Below are 19242 nucleotides of genomic sequence, written 5' to 3' on the forward strand. Positions count from 1 at the left end.
TAACGTAGTGAGTGTTGTTATGATGGAGGACATCTTGAGACATATATTAGGCTTCATTCTTAAAGTCAAGTTAACTTGTTTGGCTGTAAATATAGGACTCACCTAAGCATGGTCACAAAGTGCTTCACATGACAAACTGAAATGAAAGGGACCTGACGGATGACAGGATATAACTATCAGAAGCCATCTATCAACATCGTATGTTAATCATAAGCACGGGGATTTGAAGTATGATCGGTACTACACACACCTGTCCACTGTGAAGGATCCTAGTGGGGCGGCTCTCGCTGTGGGCGAGCTGGAGGGTTAAAGGTCAGCCGAACCATGTGACACCTCCTGTCCCCACTGTGCAGAGGACAGGATAAAATGGCAAGAAAATAAAGAAAACACACACACACGGAGTGCATGAAGCCTGTGGTGAGTGAGCCAGGTGTCAGTCAGAGTAAATTCCAAGCCTGTAGCAGTTTTAACACAGTGTGTGATGTATTGTCCATGTGAAAGGATGGTTGCTAGCATACACCCACCTCACGAAAGCAATGACCTGAGAAAAACCTATGCTGGACTTGGGTGTGACTGGGTTAACGCCAGTCATCCAGCCTGGTTTTTGAAGGTCCGACACCACCTGGCGTTAGTAAGAAAGGGGGACTCAGGAACACTTTATTATTCAGAAATAGCATTTCCCCCAGCCCATAGCAACACAGCTGTGGGCTGGGGCAACACAAAGACAAAAACACACATCCCAAAACTACAAGAACTTCAAGAACACACACATTCAAACTAACACACACGTCCAAGCTAAACAACAAAAAAAATAAAAAAATAAAATCACTGTCCAAGGGAATGAACGCCAGCCAGGATGACTGTCGGAACTGCCGGTCTGCATGGGCTAGCAGGTAGCTTAGCCTGCCCCGCTTCCATGTCCTGTCAGACCGCCCTCGGTGCTTCCTCCTCGGGCGCAGCTCCAGGCAGGGGCTGTGATCCATGGGCCCACCGGACGCAGCAGACCAGGCCCCCCAGTCAATCCAGCACCAGCTACCCCCAGCCAGACACCCTCGACGCACCTCCCCACACTCCACACGACGACACCACAAACACCACAATCAACGCCAGGCGAGGCCGCCACCAGACCGCCCTCGGTGTTATCGGAACTTCCGGTCTGCAGGGGCTAGCAGTTAGCTTAGCCTGCCCCGCTTCCGCGTCCTGTCAGATCCTGTCGCAATATGGGTTTACTCTCCGCGGGTTTCGATCAGAGGCACACCGGTATAACATAAACATCACTTAATGAAAAAGTTGTGACGAGCTCGCATGTTTCTGCATTATGTTTTCACAAGTAGACTGAACAGAGAAATTAAATCCTGCAAAGTCAAGGACAGCCCGACCAAACACTGGATCGTCTGCCCCGTCTGCCATGTTGAATCTCCACCTAAACACCCAAACACAATGAAACAGCCACTTGCAATGATGTCAGACATGACCAGCCTGATTACTGGTGATAGGAACTAAAGCTGTGAATCTGGGTTGACTTGGTATTTACCCATGACCACAATCTTGAACCGGGGTTGAACCCATGTTCAGTAACACATGTCGTTCACAGGTTTTGTGTGTGAAAGGGGCTTTAAAAATCTGGGCTAACAGTTACAACAGCAACAAGGTTATGGGGTTGAGGTTTTGTGTGTGCATGTGTGTGTGTGTGTGTGTGTGTGTGTATGTGTGTGTGTTGGAGTGAGTAAAGGGGACAAAGGGGCATTCAACAATAATCTCTGTTTGAGAAAATCCTGTCCCAGCAAGTTGTGAGTCAAGCTCACCCAAATGCCAATGCAAGCTGCTCGGCCCATTCTCATCCATTGGCATCATATATCAGCATCATATATCGGCATCATATATTGGCATCATATATCGGCATCATATGTTGGCATCATATATTGGCATCATGTATCGAAATCATATATTGGCATCATATGTTGGCATCATGCATCAGCATCATGTATCGGCATCATATATTGGCATCATGTATCGGCATCATGTATCAGCATCATATATCGGCATCATGTATCGGCATCATGTCTCGGCATCACATATCGGCATCATATATCGGCATCATATATCGGCATCATGTATCGGCATTATATATCGGCATCATGTATCGGCATCATGTATCAGCATCATATATCGGCATCATGTATCGGCATCATATATCGGCATCATGTATCGGCATCATGTATCGGCATCATGTATCGGCATCATGTATCGGCATCATGTATCGGCATCATGTATCGGCATCATATATCGGCATCATGTATCGGCATCATATATCGGCATCATGTATCGGCATCATGTATCAGCATCATATATTGGCATCATGTATCGGCATCATATATCGGCATTGTTGACAAAGTGTCAGTATGTGATGTGCAAGGTACCCTCCAGCATCTGTAAGACCTTGTGGGTTAATGACTTTTTTGCGTCTGTATGAGACCCGACGGGTTAACTATTACCTAACCCTTGATCACTGAGTCACCTGTCTGTCATTAATAGTCATACCTCAGGCTGAAAGTGCCTCCATACAGACGCTGACGGGGACCCCGTATGTCATATGTTTCTCAAGGGCACCACGCGGCTCCGCTGATTAGCACAGCTAAAGTCAGAAAGAGGACGGGGCTCTGGTCGGAAACCCCTGCGCTAAAAACGAGGCCAGCCTGTCTGTCACTGGATCTGAAGAGGGGAGAGGTCCTCTGTAAATACTTCATTATCTTCACTGGAATCCTGCTGACTAATACTCAAAGATTTACTGAAAATTCCTACGAAGTTGTCTTATAATGAGGATATTATTGTGGCGGCACGGTGGCGCAGTGGTTAGCACAGTCGCCTTGTGGCGGGAGGGTCCTGGGTTTGAGCCCCGGGGTGGTCTAACCTTGGGGTTCATCCCGAGTCGTCCTCTGTGGAGTTTGCATGTTCTCCCCGTGTCTGCTTGGGTTTTTTCCAGGGGCTCCAGTTTCCTCCCACAGCCCAAAGACATGTAGGTCAGGTGAATCAGCTGTACTAAATTGTCCCTATGTGTGAATGTGTGTGTGTGTGTGTGCGTGTGCGTGTGCGTTTGTGTTTGATGGAAGTGAAGGCGCTTACAGGTGCGCCTTTGTCTTCCCCCTCAGAGACGATACAAAATTAGCTCCTCCGCTGAAACATGAAAATGTAAAATGACAACGCCGTCACATTCCAAAGATGTCTGCCCCCCTGAGGCTCGTCACAGGTGTGCCTGTCTCCCCCTCTCTCTCTCTCTCTCTCTCTCTCTCTCTCTCTTGCTCTCCCTCCCCCCTCTCCCCCGTCTCACACTCTGGCTCTCTCTCTCTCTCTGGTTCGCTCTCTCTCTCCCTCCCTCTCTCATTCTCTCCCCCTCGCTCTTGCTCTCTCTTGCTCCCCCCCCCCCCACCTCTCTCTCTCTTTTTGTGTGTGCGTGTGTGTGTGTTGGAGTGCCTCAGTGTGTATCACTGCTGGGCACGGCACACATCAGGGAGATGTGGACAACAAGGGACTAGCAAGAGTGTGTGTCTATGTGCACATGTCCTGTGTGTGTGTGTGTGTGTGTGTGTGTGTGTGTGTGTGTGTGTATTTTACATTTCCTAGGATTTATTTTCATAAAACCGAATTAGCTTAAGGTGACAGTTAGACTGGCACTTACAGATAAGTAAGTCCTCATCTTGTAGAAATATGACTCAGTGAACCTTATTCAGCTGTGAGTGTGAATTCCGGTGAGTCTCTGTGATATCCTGGTGTCATCAAACTGAGGTGGCTCAGCAGAGTAATTCCATTTATTCTCCACACACATTAACATTCATTCATTCAGAGGCCAGTTTGCTTTTACTAGTCAGAGCTGTTTGATTTGTCTTTGCTGAGGAGGATCACAGTCACACATCTCAGGGTGAAACGGTGTTTGCGTGCGCCTATAAGCTGTGGCTGGTAGAAAGAGCATCTCAATACTGTTTTTATCATAACCTTTACTCCCACAGCGCCACGCAGTTGCCGCCGGGGGCTACGCATCACAAATTGTGTACTCACTCATTCACTCACACATACTCAATCACTCACATTCATTCACACTCATTCACTCACTTTCCCACTCACACATTCACTCACTCACTCACGTTCATTCACACTCATTCACTCACTTTTCCACCCACACATTCACTCACTCACTCATGTTCATTCACACTCATACTCACTCAATTACGTTCATTCACACACACACACACTCACTCATTCACACACACACACACTCACTCACGTTCATTCACACTCACTCACTCGTTCATTCACACACACACTCACTCACTAAGTCACGTTCATTCACACTCACTCACTCACTCACACACACATACACACATTCACTCAGTCTCGCTCACTCACTCATTCACTTATACATGCTCTTGCTCTCACTCACTCACGTTCATTCACACACACACTCACTCACCTCACTCGCTCGCTCACTCATTCATTCACTTAATCACTCTTATTCACTCACTCTCACTCATTCACTCACTCTCACATGCTCACTCACTCATACACATTCACTCTTTCACACACACTCACTCACTCACGCTCACTCACTCACACACATTCACTCACTCTTTCACACACACTCACTCTTTCACACACACACACACACACACTCACTCACTCACGCTCACTCACTCACTCACTCACTTACTCGTGGATGACCTGAGAGGGATATTTAGTAGGAAACACTCACAACTGGCATCAGATGTGCCGTGGGTCTGGACGGTTTCATGCTTGTTATTTTACCAGTTTATTAGAGACATAATTCATAGTGAGTTGAAAATGAAAATAATCACAGCTTTTTCCACTTCAGCGGCTAGGGTATTACGAGTATCGAGCAGCACACCAGATACAAAACCAGATGAAAAGCTATGCAAGTGTAAGTGCATATTATTGTACGCTAGGATAGTCTACGTTGGTTGGTATTAAAATAGAATGAGCAGAGATGAAATTCATAACAACTACTACTACTGCTACTGCTGCTATGTTCAGCTGCTCCCATTAGGGTCATCTGCATCTTCCTCTGTCACACCAGCCACCTGTATGTCCTCCCTCACCACACCCATAAACCTCCTCTTTGGTCTTGCTCTTTTCAGCCTTCTGCATCCTTCTCCCAATATACCCAGCATCTCTCCTCCACACATGTCCAAACCATCTCAATCTTGCTTTGTCTCCAAACCACCCAACCTGAGCTGTCCCTCTAATATACTACTACTACTACTTTCGGCTGCTCCCGTTAGGGGGCGCCACAGCGGATCATCCGTTTCCATTTCTTCCTGTCTTCTGCCTCTTCATATTCAGCATCCTTCTCGCAATATACCCAGCATCTCTCCTCCACACATGTCCAAACCATCTCAATCTTGTCTGTCTTGCTTTGTCTCCAAACCGTCCAACTTGAGCGGTCCCTCTAATATCATCATTCCTAATCCTGTCCTTCTTCATCACTCCCAATGAAAATCTTAGCATCTTCAACTCTGCCACCTCCAGCTTCGCCTCCTGTCTTTTCGTCAGTGCCACTGTCTCCAAACCATATAACATAGCTGGTCTCACAACCATCTTGTAAACCTTCCCTTTAACTCGTGCTGGTACCCTTCTGTCACAAATCACTCCTGACACTCTTCTCCACCCTGCCTGCACTCTCTTCTTCACCTCTCTTCTGCACTCCCCATTACTTTAGACAGTTGACCCCAAGTATTTAAACTCATATGCCTTCGTTACCTCTACTCCTTGCATCCTGACCATTCCACTGTCCTCCCTCTCATTCACACATAGGTATTCCGTCTTGCTCCTACTGACTTTCATTCCTCTTCTCTCTAGTGCATACCTCCACCTCTCCAGGCTCTCCTCAATCTATACCCTACTCTCACTACAGATCACAATGTCATACGCAAACATCATAGTCTACGGAGACTCCTGCCTGATCTTGTCCGTCAACCTGTCCATCACCACTGCAAAGAAGAAAGGGCTCAGAGCCGATCCTTGCTGTAATCCCACCTCCACCTTGAACCCATCTGTCTTTCCAACCGCACACCTCACCACTGTCACACTGCCCTCATACATATCCTGCACCACTCCTACATACTTCTCTGCAACTCCCGACTTCCTCATACAATACCACAACTCCTCTCTCGGTACCTTGTCCTATGCTTTCTCTAAATCCACAAAAACACAATGTAACTCCTTCTGGCCTTCTCTGTACTTCTCCATCAACATTCTCAAAGCAAACATCGCATCTGTGGTGCTCTTTCGTGGCATGAAACCATACTGCTGCTCGCTGATCATCACCTCTCCTCTTAACCTAGCTTCTATTACTCTTTCCCAAATCTTCATGCTGTGGCTGATCAACTTTATACCTCTGTAGTTGCTACAGCTCTGCACATCGCCCTTGTTCTTAAAAATCAGTACCAGTATGCTTCTCCACTCCTCAGGTATCCTCTCACTTTCCACGATTGTGTTAAAAAATCTAGTTAAAAACTCCACTGCCATCGCTCCTAAACACCTCCATGCCTCCACAGGTATGTCATCAGGACCAACTGCCTTTCCACTCTTCATCCTCTTCATAGCTGCCCTCACTTCCTCCTTACTAATCCACTGAACTTCCTGATTCACAATCCCCACATCATCCAACCTTCTCTCTCTCTCATTTGCTTCATTCATCAGCCCCTCAAAGTACTCCTTACACTTTCTCAAGACACTCTCCTCACTTGTCAGCACACTTCCATCTCTATCCTTGATCGCCCTAACCTGCTGCACATCCTTCCCAGCTCGGTCCCTCTGAAATTCATAACAAGAATGTCCAAAAAACAATATTTATCAATTTTGAAATAATATTAATGTTCCTTCTGCTGGACCTCCATCCCCGCTTTTTCTGGTAGAGGTTTATATGAGTTATGAGTTTTAATGTTTGCCAGTAGTTACTGCTCAAAAAAAAAACAGAATTTTGTTGAAGGTTAAATTTCTAGCCTTTTCCCCCCCATTTTCTCCCTAATTGTATCCGGCCAATTGCCCCATTCTTCCGAGCCATGCCGGTCGCTGCTCCACCCCCTCTGCCAATCCAGGGAGGGCTGCAGACTACCACCTGACAGCGAGGAGTTTCACCAGGGGGATGTAGCGCGTGGGAGTATCACACTATTCCCCCCAGTTCCCCCCGAACAGGTGCCCCAACCGACCAGAGAAGGCGCTAGTGCAGCGACCAGGACATGTATCCACATCCGGCTTCTCACCCGCAGACACGGCCAATTGTGTCTGTAGGGATGCCCGAGCAAGCCCGAGGTAACGCAGGGATTCGAACCGGCGATCCCTGTGTTGGTAGACAACGGAATAGACCACCACGCTACCTGGACGCCCAAATTTCTAACCTCTTAATAGGGCAGCCTACTGTGTGTGTGTTTTGCATATGTGTAGATTGCTATGCTGTAGGCGGGATTGGGGAGGGGGGATTCAAGCTTTTTCCTGGTGAGCAGAGATGACATGACATGACATGACATGACATGACATGACATGACATGACATGAGGGAAATGTTATTTCTGGACTTTTAAGTTTCTAAACTTGTAAGGTGTCTCTGTCTCTCTCTCTGCATCGCTCTGTGCCGAGCTACTGGTTACAATCTCTTTCTCCTTTCTTTTTCTTTCTCTGTCTGTCTCACTCTCTTTCTTTCCATTCTGCTGTCTTTTGTTCTGTTGTTCTGCCCCCCCCCCTCTCTCTCTCTCTCTCTCTCTCTCTCTGTCTCTCTCTCTCTCTCTCTCTCTCTCATACACACACACACCTTGATGACTGTGTTTTCAGACAATACGTCAGACGCATCAGGCTTTAGATGTGTGATTGTAGAGAGGAGAGGAAGTTAATTGTTTTTAATTGGGGGACTGGACCCTTGCTGTTTAATTGGCTTCTTTACAAGGTGGCATTTGAGTGGTGCGCCCCTGACAGTAAACAGCCAGGTATGAACTGGAGGGTTAAGGCTAGCATTAGCGTTAAGGTCACCTGATGACCTGATGATCTTCATGAATTTAACCCAGTTAAAGCAAAGACAGTGTGTGTGTGTGTGTGTGTGTGTGTGTGTGTGTGTGTTTGTGTGTGTGTTTTCTAGATAATTGCTGCTCCTTTGTTTGTCGACTGCAGCACCTTTTTTTCCGGTCAGAGCTTAATCTGGTCTCGCTGCTGTTACACGTGGTTTTCAGCAAGCAGCCCATGTGTGTCCTATTCTACAGTGTTGTTAAAGAAGAATCCATCCATCCATCCATCCATTATCCAAACCACTTATCCTGCTCAGGGTCGCGGGGAGTGGTTAGCACAGTCGCCTCACAGCAAGAAGGTCCTGGGTTCGAGCCCCGGGTTGTCCAACCCTGGGGGTCGTCCCGGGTCGTACTCTGTGTGGAGTTTGCATGTTCTCCCCGTGTCTGCGTGGGTTTCCTTCGGGTGCTCTGGTTTCCTCCCACAGCCCAAAGACATGTAGGTCAGGTGAATTGACCGTACTAAATTGTCCCTAGGTGTGTGTGTGTGGGCCCTGTGATGGACTGGCGGCCTGTCCAGGGTGGCTCCAGGCTCCAGTGACCCTGTTAAGAGCAGGATAAGCAGTTTGGATAATGGATGGTTGGATGGATGTTAGCTTTTACAGATTTGTCCATTATATATATATTCCTGCATAATGCAGCTCAGGTTCAGGAAGTATGAACTTTTTCACATTGGCAGTTGTCGCCAATTAACATGTCATGGAAGTATCAAGACTGTAGGAGGAAACCCACACAAATAGAGCAAGGACACGCAAACTTCATACAGGAAGACTGGTGTCAAATTCACAACCATCTTGCTGTGAGTTTATCTACAAAGCACATTTAATGACAGCGTGGGCTGACGGAGCCTGTGCAAGCGCCAAACTGTGAGGATGGAAAAAAAAGCAGATGGTAGAAAAACAATGCAATGAAAAAAACAACACAATCCATGAAAAACACGCCCCCCCCCCCACAGACACAAACATATATATTAAGATAGATCTTAATATTCTATCTTAATATTCTGCTCCTCATTTGTTGAGCACTTTTATCTACACCACTGATGGTTTCCAGAAAAAAACACTTATATATATATATGACTGGTGGCAAAAAGAGGAGAGGTGGTGAGGATTGAAAGGGTTGAATTACCAGATGGCAGGATAACAGACATACAGGACAGGTACATGTACAGCCAACTACCTTCAGACAGTGAGGCAAGTCCTAAGGAGTCAGCTCAATGGGAAGAATAAGATTCAAGCCATCAACACATGCCCTACCAGTCATCAGATACCCAGCGGGAATAATAAGCTGGCCAAAGGAGGAGATAATGGCCACGGATATCAGGACACGGAAACTCCTCACAATGCATGGAGGGTTCCACCTGAAGTCCAGCAGCCTGAGACTGTACGATAAGCGAAAAGATGGGGGCTGAGGATTTGTGAGTGTCAGAGCCACTATCCAGAATGAAACAAGGAACATCCATGAGTACATCAGAAAGAGGGCCCCCCAGTACAAACAAACTGCTGAGTGAGTACCTTAGGCAACAGAAGACAGAGAGTGGGGAGGAAGAAGAAGAGGCAGTATCATGAAAGACTAAGCCCCTCCATGGGATGTACCATTGACAGAAGATGTGGCTGATATTGAGAAATCCCACCAATGACTAGAAAAGGCTGGACTGAAGAACAGCACAGAGGCTCTGATCATAGCAGCACAAGAACAGGCACTTGGCACTAGATCGATTGAGACAGAGGTCTACCACACCAGACAAGACCCAAGATGCAGGCTGTGCAAAGACGCCGCTGAGACAGTCTAACACTTAGTAGCAGTGTGTGAAATGCTAACTGGGATAGCATACACTGAAAGGCATAACCAGGTGCCTGGGATTGTGTACAGGAACATCTGTACTGAATACAGACTGGAAGTCCCTAAGTCCAAATTGGAGACATCGCCAAAGGTGGTTGAGAATGGCAGAACTAAGATCCTGTGGGACTTCAAGTTCCAGACTGACAAGCAGGTGCTGGCTAACCAACCAGACATTGTGGTGGTTGACAATGAAAGACGACAGCAGTAGTGATCAATGTAGCAATCCTGAGTGACGGCAACATCAGAAAGAAGGAGCATGAGAAGCTGGAAAAATACCAAAGGCTGCAGGAAGCGCTAGATCGGATGAGGGAGATGAAATCCACAGTAGTCCAGTGTTGATAGGAGCACTAGGGGCTGTGACCCCCAAACTGGGAGAGTGGCTCCGGGAGATTCAGAATCAGATTCAGGTTTGTTGGCCATGTCAGTTTGCGCACACATGGAATTTGACTCCGGTTTTATGGCTTTCACAGTGTACGTCTTAACATAGAATAACAACACAACAATCTTCAGACGTATACACAAGGGTTGACTACATACATACAGACGAAATAAGAGGCAATAAAGTGTAGTTGGTGCATAGACTATATCGGAGATGCTGAAATAAATGTTAGTAGGTTACTTACATAGTACATACCTGAGGTAGATGGACATGACAGAGCGTACCAGTATACGTACAATGTACAGTCTATACAAAATGGTTTGATTTATTTGACAATGTTAAGCGTTCATTTGAATGACAGCCCACAAAAAGAAACTGTCTTTATATCTGGTTGTTTTGCGGTACAGTGCGCTGTAGTGCCTACCAGAGGGGAGGAGTTGGAACAGGTTGTGACCAGGGTGTGATGGGTCTGCAGTGATGTTGCCTGCCCGTTTCCTGTCTCTGGAGATGTATAAGTCCTGAATAGAGGGCAGGTTGGCACCAGTGATTTTCTCAGCAGACTTAACTGTCCGTTGTAGTCTGTCCCTGTCCTGTTCGGTGGCCGATCCAAACCAGACAATGATGGATGTGCAGAGGACAGACTGGATTATTGCAGTGTAGAACTGAATCAGCAGTTCCTGAGGCAGGTTGAACTTCCTGAGCTGGCGGAGAAAGTACATCCTCTGTTTGGCCTTTTTGATGATTGTGTTTATGTTGGATGCTCAACTTAGGTCCTGGGAAATTGTGGAACCCATAAATCTATAGGTTTTCACCGCAGACACCGTGCTGTAGAGTATGGTGAGGGGGGCAGTGTTGGGGGGGCTCCTCCTGAAGTCCACTGTCATCGCCATTGTTCTGAGCATGTTCATCTCCAAGTTGTTATGGCCGCACTAGAGGGCCAGTTGTTCAACCTCCTGTCTATATGCAGACTCGTCACCATCCTGGATAAGGCCAATGATGGTTATGAGTTTAACAGACAGGTCTGCTGAGGTGCAGTCATTTGTGTAGAGGGAGAAGAGTTGAGGGAAGAGCACACATACCTTGGGGGGTGCCAGTGTTGATTGTCCGGGTGCTGGATGTGATTTTTCCCAGCCTCACCTACTACCTCCTGTCTTGTCAGGAAGTTTTTAATCCATTGGCAGATGGCTGGAACAGTGAGCTGGGTGAGTTTAGAGTGGAGGATAACTGGAACTATGGTGTTTAATGCTGAGCTGAAGTCCACAAACAGGACTCTTGCGTATATCCCTGTGGAGTCAAGGTGTCAGAAGATGTAGTGCAATCCCATGTTGACTGCATCCTCCACTGACCTTCTGTTTGCTCAGTAGGCAAACTGCAGGGGGCCTGTGATTTCCTTTAGGTGGGTCAGGAACAGGAATAGAACAGATTCCAGGAACATTTTAGGTCTGTTTCCAGAAGAGTGCAGTCCTAGGAACAGCTAAGATACTGCGCAGAACCCTCAAATTAATTTTTCCATATTTCCCATTCAACCTACTTATAAAGTCTTACAATGGCAGGAAAAACACTGGTTTTTCTGTCCATGGGTGCATTTATCTCTCTGCTGCTAATCTCTTATACTACTGGGCCGGTCAGCATAATAATTTTTGTGCATAGTTAAGACTGTATGATCAAAGACCTCTCGTGGTTGCTGTGATTCAAACCTTTGAAAAACCTGTTTTAGACCACAACTGCTACCTCCTCAGCTGGCTTTTCGCCTAAGTCTGAGCACCAGAGCAGGGGAGATAGGCCTGGCAGGGATCTGCATTCTACTGAGTGCACTCTTCTAGTTAGTCATATTAGTTAAATTAGGCCAGTGAGCTCCCCTGAGTACAAAACAAGCAGTTCTGTCATCCATGACCAAACTTCTGACCAGGGCAGAACAGACCTGTATTCACAGATATTCACTGTATTAACGCTTGTTTGGCAATTTAGCAAAGAGCTTGGTGTTGTATGAAAATACACTGTGGTTTCTGGACTGAATGTGGTCAAGGACAAGTGTTTGTTGGAGGGAAATCAGTGGAAAATTGGGTTGCAGTGTTTTTGTTCATTAATTGTGATTTGTTCCTCTCCTGTCTTCTGCAGAGTCTTGGATCTGTGGACCGCAAGGAGAACCACCAAAAGAAGTGAGTCCTCTATCTATCTATCTATCTATCTATCTATCTATCTATCTATCTATCTATCTATCTATCTATCTATCTATCTATCTATCTATCTATCTATCTATCTATCTATCTATCTATCTATCTATCTATCTATCTATCTATCTATCTATCTATCTATCCTATTTAATCTATTCCTGTGAACAACGTGCCTTCCAACATTCTGTCCATTAAATTTACATGGGTTGACTGTTAGGCCGACTGTTGGTTGGTTTTACTGTTTCCAAAGTCAGACTTAAGTGATAAAACACTGTAATAGTTTCAAAGGACGTCAACACAAAATATCCGAGCCAGCACTTGGCGGGAATCATGTAGGGTAAATCCAAGATCCTGGGAGAATTGGATTTTTCTGAGTCAGGTTGTTTGAGAGTCAGATCAGGTTTTGTTTTGGGTTTTGTGTGTGTGTGTGTGTGTGTGTGTTGTGTAATATTGTATTGTGTGTGTACAAACTGTCTGTTTTGCACAATTGTCTGATTGCTGATAAGACGGAGGTCCTTATCATTGCTTCTGATAGTATAGCTAAGCTCAGTGTACTGGGTCCCTTTCATCAGATGTGCTGTCTAATCTTAGAAAACTCTGTGTCGTATTTGATCAGGTTGTGTGCTTCCGTCAACATGTTAAATTGTTGACCGGTGCATGTTTCTTCCATTTAAGAAACATTGCCAAACTCAGGTCTGTTGTATCACAACCTGAGCTAGAGACGATCATTCATGCTTTTATATCGTCCCGGCTAGACTACCGCAGTTCCCTTTTCGCCTGCCTCAGCAAGTCGTCCCTGGACCGTCTACAAATGGTCCAGAACATTGCTGCCAGGCTGTTGACCAGGTCCAGCGGGACGTCTCACATCACACCCATCTTCTTTTCATTGGCCTCCCATCAAGTTTAGGCTTATTTTTTTGGGGGAGGATTTTCCCCCCTTTTTCTCCCCAGCTGTATCCGGACAATTACCGTACTCTTCCGAGCTGTCTCCACCCCCTCTGCCGATCCAGGGAGGGCAGCAGACTACCACATGTCTCCTATGATACACGTGGAGTCGCCAGCTATTCCCCCCAGTTCCCCCTTCTCCCCGAACAGGCGCCCCGACTGACCAGAGGAGGCGCTATTGCAGCAATCAGGACACACGCCCACATCCGGCTTCCTACCCGCAGACACGGCCAATTGTGTCTGTAGGGACGCCCGACCAAGCCAGAGGCAACATGGGGATTCGATCCGGTGATCCCCATGTTGGTAGGCAACGTAATAGATCGCTACGCTACCGGGGCGCTCTAGGATTAATTTGAAGGTTCCTGTTTTCACATGTAGAGCCCTGCATGGTCAGCCACCTGTGTACATCTGTGACCTGTTCCATATTTATATCACCAGTAGGTCGCTCAGGTCTTCTGACCAGGGCTTACTGGTTGTCCCTCGCTCTCGACTGAAAACAAAAGGTGATCATGTGTTTCTGAAGTTGTGGCTCCGACAATATGGAACGCTCTTCCTGTAGACATACTTGCTTACTTACTTACTTTTGTGTGTAACTGGTTGGGATGCCAAGACAGAAAGGACGGCCTGATTGTATCTTGGATGCCATGTCGATGCCCTTTTGCTGTCACACAGAAATGACATCTGGAAATCTGAAAATATTTCCCAGTGTCCTCTGCAGCGTAGCTGTGGTAAAACAGCTGACGTTGTGAAGACCAGCTAGCAGAAACTAACCAGCTGCTTAACAAGGCCACAACAGACAATGTCCCCCATTTGCAGGTTGTTTGCAGGATCAAAACAGGCTCTGAGCAGAGCGACCGGCCTTTTCCTTTCTCCGGCCTTAGTTTTTGGTGTCCTCTAATTGCTGTGGGCCAACTTAAGGTCTCGGTATGCCGAAGGGTTAAAGTTTAGATGAAGACCGAGGTAACATTTTTCTTGAGTGCCTCCATATGTTGAGAGAAAAAAACAGTCCTCCACCAAATACCAGCTAAATTACAGGGACCAAAAACCAAAAATGAAAAGCAAAAAAAAACCCAACTTCTTTCAGACTGGACTAGCTTTAATGGTAATGATTCACAATGAGTCTCTGTAAATAGTGATTAATATAAAGAGTAACAGGGCACTCATGAGCTTCTGTAACTTGTTTGTAATGGTGATGGACAGGTTGACAGACGAGATCAGGCAGGAATCTCTGTGGACTATGAAGTTTGTGGATGACATTGTGATCTGTAGCGAGAGTAGGTTGCAGGTGGAGGAGAGTGTGGAGAGGTGGAGGTATGCACTGGAGAGAAGAGGAATGAAAGTCAGTAGGAGCAAGACGGAATACATATACATACAATGAGAGGGAGGACAGTGGAATGGACGGTGGAATGGTGAGGATGCAAGAAGGAGAGGTGACGAAGGCGTATGAGTTTAAATACTTGGAGTCAACTGTCCAAAGTAACGGGGCGTGCAGAAGAGAGGTGAAGAAGAGAGTGCAGGCAGGGTGGAATGGGTGGAGAAGAGTGTCAGGAGTGATTTGTGACAGAAGGGTACCAGCACGAGTTAAAGGGAAGGTTTACAAGATGGTTGTGAGACCAGCTATGTTATATGGTTTGGAGACAGTGGCACTGATGAAAAGACAGGAGGCGGAGCTGGAGGTGGCAGAGTTGAAGATGCTAAGATTTTCATTGGGAGTGATGAAGAAAGACAGGATTAGGAATGATTATATTAGAGGGACCGCTCAGGTTGGATGATTTGGAGACAAAGCAAGAGAGGCAAGATTGAGATGGTTTGGACATGTGTGGGGGAGAGATGCTGGGTATATTGGGAGAAGGATGCTGAATATGGAGCTTCCAGTGATGAGGAAAAGAGGAAGGCCAAAGAGGAGGTTTATGGATATGGTGAGGGAGGACATGCAGGTGGCTGGTGTGACAGAGGAAGATGCAGAGGACAGGAAGAAATGGAAACGGATGATCCGCTGTGGCGACCCCTAACAGGAGCAGCCAAAAGTAGCAGTAGTAGTAGTAGTATGTCTGTTAATGTTCTCATTCATCCAGGTCATGGGAGAAGCGAAACGTCTTCACGGATATATACCAAGTCCAGTTGCACTTGATTCAACTCCTTTGGACAGTAGTAGTAGTAGTTATCAGTAGTGCTGGAATATTACACGGAGACTGATGATGTTTTTATATCATACATGACGATGTGTCAATGACGGGGGCCAGAGAAAAGTGTGGGGGAGAGGGGTGCGTGCGAGGTGCTTCTGTATCAATCGAAACACAGATAACTAAAAAAAAAAAAGCAAGTTGTGCACCATCACTTTGTGTCGTGGACCGTCTGCTGACTCTTTTATCAGTATTCTGCACAATATTAACTGAGTATTGAGCACACTTGCACATAGCATATACTGTAGTATTTGTATGTATTTATATATTTGGTAGTAGTTAATGGGTTCACTTATTTGTGTATAATAGTTTCACTTTTAGTCATTCGTTCTATTTAGGTGTACCTCTTATTTGTATTGTAAGTCGTTATTCTTTCAAGTATGGTACCCGTTCCATTTCTATAAGCCGCTGCAACAACCAAATTTCCCCATGATTATTGATAGTTTTTTCTCACCTATCTTATCTCGTCTTATCTTATCTTATCTTATCTTATCTTATCTTATCTTATCTTATCTTATCTTATCTTATCTTATCTTATCTTATCTTATCTTATCTTATCTTAGCTTAGCTTAGCTTAGCTTAGCTTAGCTTATCTCTTGTCTTGTCTTGTCTTGCCTTGAAAAGAAAAGACCTTGGCCCCTCCAAAAATGAGCATTCATAGTCTGCTAGGAAACCTCATACACTCGGGGGGCCTGATGTCTTTGCTCAAACTAGCTGCAAAAAAAAAAAAAAAAAAAAGTGAAAGTGAAGGTGCCCACCAGCAAGGCAGTTTGATCCCGGGGTCCCATGGCGTGGGCGGGCGATGGATGATGAGAAGGACGATGGTTTCTCCACATATCATGTATGCTTGCTACCGCGGTGTTCGTGAAAGAGTCTGATGTATGTTCTCAGCATCTCAGATCCCGTGTGGTCCGTGTTGACCGCCGTCATGTGTGGTGAAGCGGGTGGGCGGCGCTCATGCCGTTGCCGGGAGACGGGCGGCGGTATCCAAGGCCTTTGTAGGTTGACATGTGAGACGAGGTGAGCCCAGAATGAGAGGTCAGAGAAGTAGGGACAGTGCAAACATGTGAGTGTGCATAAATGTATGCACACACACACACACACACAAACTCATCTATCTTCTCTATCTCGCCCATCTGGAAGTCATTATTAACCTGAAGTACCAATGACCACATCCAGGCAACCCATTCAAAACAACTTGTGTGTGTGTGTGTGTGTGTGTGTGTCTGTGTATAGTCCCTAATAACCTATCCTTATTAGCTCACTCTGTACCACATTAACCATCATATCCTTTCTTCCCCCTCTCTTTCTCCCTCTCTCTCTGTCAGTCTGTTTTCCCCTCTTCCCTCTCTCTCCAGAAGTAAAGAGGGATGAGTGTGGGTTGGAGCGAGGGATTTAGGTGCGGATGTCAGGGAAGAGAGACCCTGATGAGGCTAATTTATTCACAGGAGCAAGCCGTGTAATTGTTGTCAGATGGGGGGAGGAGGTGTGTGTGTATGTGCGTGCATGTGTGTGTGTGTGTGCGTGTGTGTGTGTGTGTGAGAGAGAGAGAGAGAGAGAGATGAAAGAGAGAGAAAAGGAATTGCTTTTAGGTGATATAGAGATGGTAGTTCATGAAAAAGGGATATCTGTGTGCTGACTCGGAGTTGGGTTTTGGAAATAAAACCTGCACGGGCAGCGATGCGGTCAGGTGGCCAGAGACCCCAGCCTTCCAGTGGATTTTTGTTTGTTTGTTTTTTTACTTTCATTTTAAATTAAATTTTCAAATTTAACTTCAATATGACAAGAGAGTCACCATGCAGAATCGCTTTTTGCAGACAAAACAGTCATTAGATTGGACGTATTAAGACAACTGACATACAAATATCAAACGGCAGGCTTAAGAATATACAAAAAAGATGGCGGCGCGAATTCACACTTGCGGCAGCTTCACCCAGTACCGTCCATGCAGTGTCTTTGTCCATGTGTGTGTCTAAGTTTGTGTCTTCGATTGAGTGCTGGGAGAGCTGTCACTGGATTGGCTGGGAGAGCCTGGTCTGCCGCGTCCGGTGGGCCCAGGGACCATGGCCCTGCCTGGAGCTGCGCCCGAAGAGGAAACACCGAGGGCGGTCTGACAGGACGCGGAAGTGGGGCAGGCTAAGCTAACTGCTAGCTCATGCAGACCGGTAGTTCTGATAACACCGAAGGTGGTCTGGCGGCGGCCTCGCCTAGCCGTGATTTTGTTTTTAGTGTCGTCGTGTGGAGTGCAGGGAGGTGTGTTGAAGGTGTCTGGCTGGGAGAGCTGGTGTTGGATCAGCTGGGGGAGGCTGGTCTGCTGCGTCTGGTGGGCCCAGGGACCACGGCCCTGCCTGGAGCTGCACCCGAGGAGGAATGAAATGAAATGACAAATAAATGGTCCTGATTCCTGATACAACTGGTAAAACTTGTATGACATGATTATAGATCATGTTGTTATTCGTCCGTCGCAGCGACGAGGACCATCTAGCCATCCTGTGATGGATGACTGATGACTTGTGCAATGATTAAAGTGAGGAAGAGTTGCACATCATCAACCCCACTCTCTCATCCGAGACCACCTACTACCAGGGGCAAGACTAGCGAGACGACTGGCAATGGAGACGGATGCAGATTTTTCCCTCAGGGTTTCTTCCCAGAGCTTTTGCCGTAGACAAGTATACCCGCAAGGCAGCGGAGGTTTAAATCAGAGTTGTCCTTCTCCTAGATGAGCTGCCCGACGGGCTAACGAGCTTCATCTCCCCGGGTTTGAAATCAGAGTTATCTTTCTCCTTGATTGGCTGCCAACCAAGGCCAACGAGTCCAATCGACCCACCCGGTTATACCGCCGGGAACCTGGTCACCCCCGCAGCAGACTTTGTGAAAACAGGAGGTACCAAGAGAAGGTGCCGCTGCAGACACATTTGCATTGGAGCAGCCATATGCTAAGGTCCTGATGGACTCGCGGTGAGAGGCCACCGCACCGCTTCACATTTCTTTTGGCAAGTAGGACATGTAGCCCAATACTCGCCACCTCCCTATAGATCATGTAGATTCTATAGATTGTAGATTGATATGCAGCATATATGCGCACAGTGGCTTAGCGGTTTGCACTGTTGCCTCTTAGCAAGACGGAGTTAGCTTGTTCTCCCCGAGTTCGTGACGGTTTCCTCATCATACCGCCATTTCCTCCCATCGTCCAGAGATGTACATAGTCGGTGAACGGGTAACTCTCGGCCATAGGTGGCGATATGGTGTGAGGATTTTTATGTGGACTGACCCTGTGATTGCTTCCCGCCATGTGTAAAATGTTCCACAACTTCTTGCGTTACTTTGCAAGGGCATCATAATGCAGTGTAGTCCCGCCCTCAACGATGCTGATTGGTTTAAGAAAAACATGGTTCTTACTGACCTTGGTTCTGTGCCAGGACAGCACAGAACAGGACAATTTGAAACGCTAAAGATGGTGGCACTGACAACGTGAGACCATGTGACGTCATGCTGTCAGCAAAACTGGCCAATCAGAGAGCATCATGAAGAAAACCCACCAGTCGCACGCTGAGATTCACACAGCCGCAGGCAGCACTGTTCTTCAGCACACAGTGTGGTCCGATGCATGGATGACACGGTTGTTTACGGTGATATCGAGGTGCTGACACACGT

The 19242-nt window shown here is 46.7% G+C and overlaps 1 protein-coding gene across 2 annotated transcripts in view; it reads left to right on the top strand.

Moving 5' to 3' along the window:
* LOC130128006 (ankyrin repeat and fibronectin type-III domain-containing protein 1) overlaps positions 1 to 19242 on the top strand; it is a 320420-nt gene that overhangs the window by 195410 nt on the left and 105768 nt on the right. For both annotated transcript variants that reach the window (XM_056297716.1, XM_056297717.1), the window contains exon 5: positions 12402 to 12442. In XM_056297716.1, the coding sequence (XP_056153691.1) occupies positions 12402 to 12442 (41 nt within the window). The remainder of the gene's footprint in view (positions 1 to 12401; positions 12443 to 19242) is intronic.

Source organism: Lampris incognitus, chromosome 17 (assembly GCF_029633865.1).
Source record: "Lampris incognitus isolate fLamInc1 chromosome 17, fLamInc1.hap2, whole genome shotgun sequence".
In the NCBI taxonomy this organism is placed as follows: Eukaryota; Metazoa; Chordata; class Actinopteri; order Lampriformes; family Lampridae; genus Lampris; species Lampris incognitus.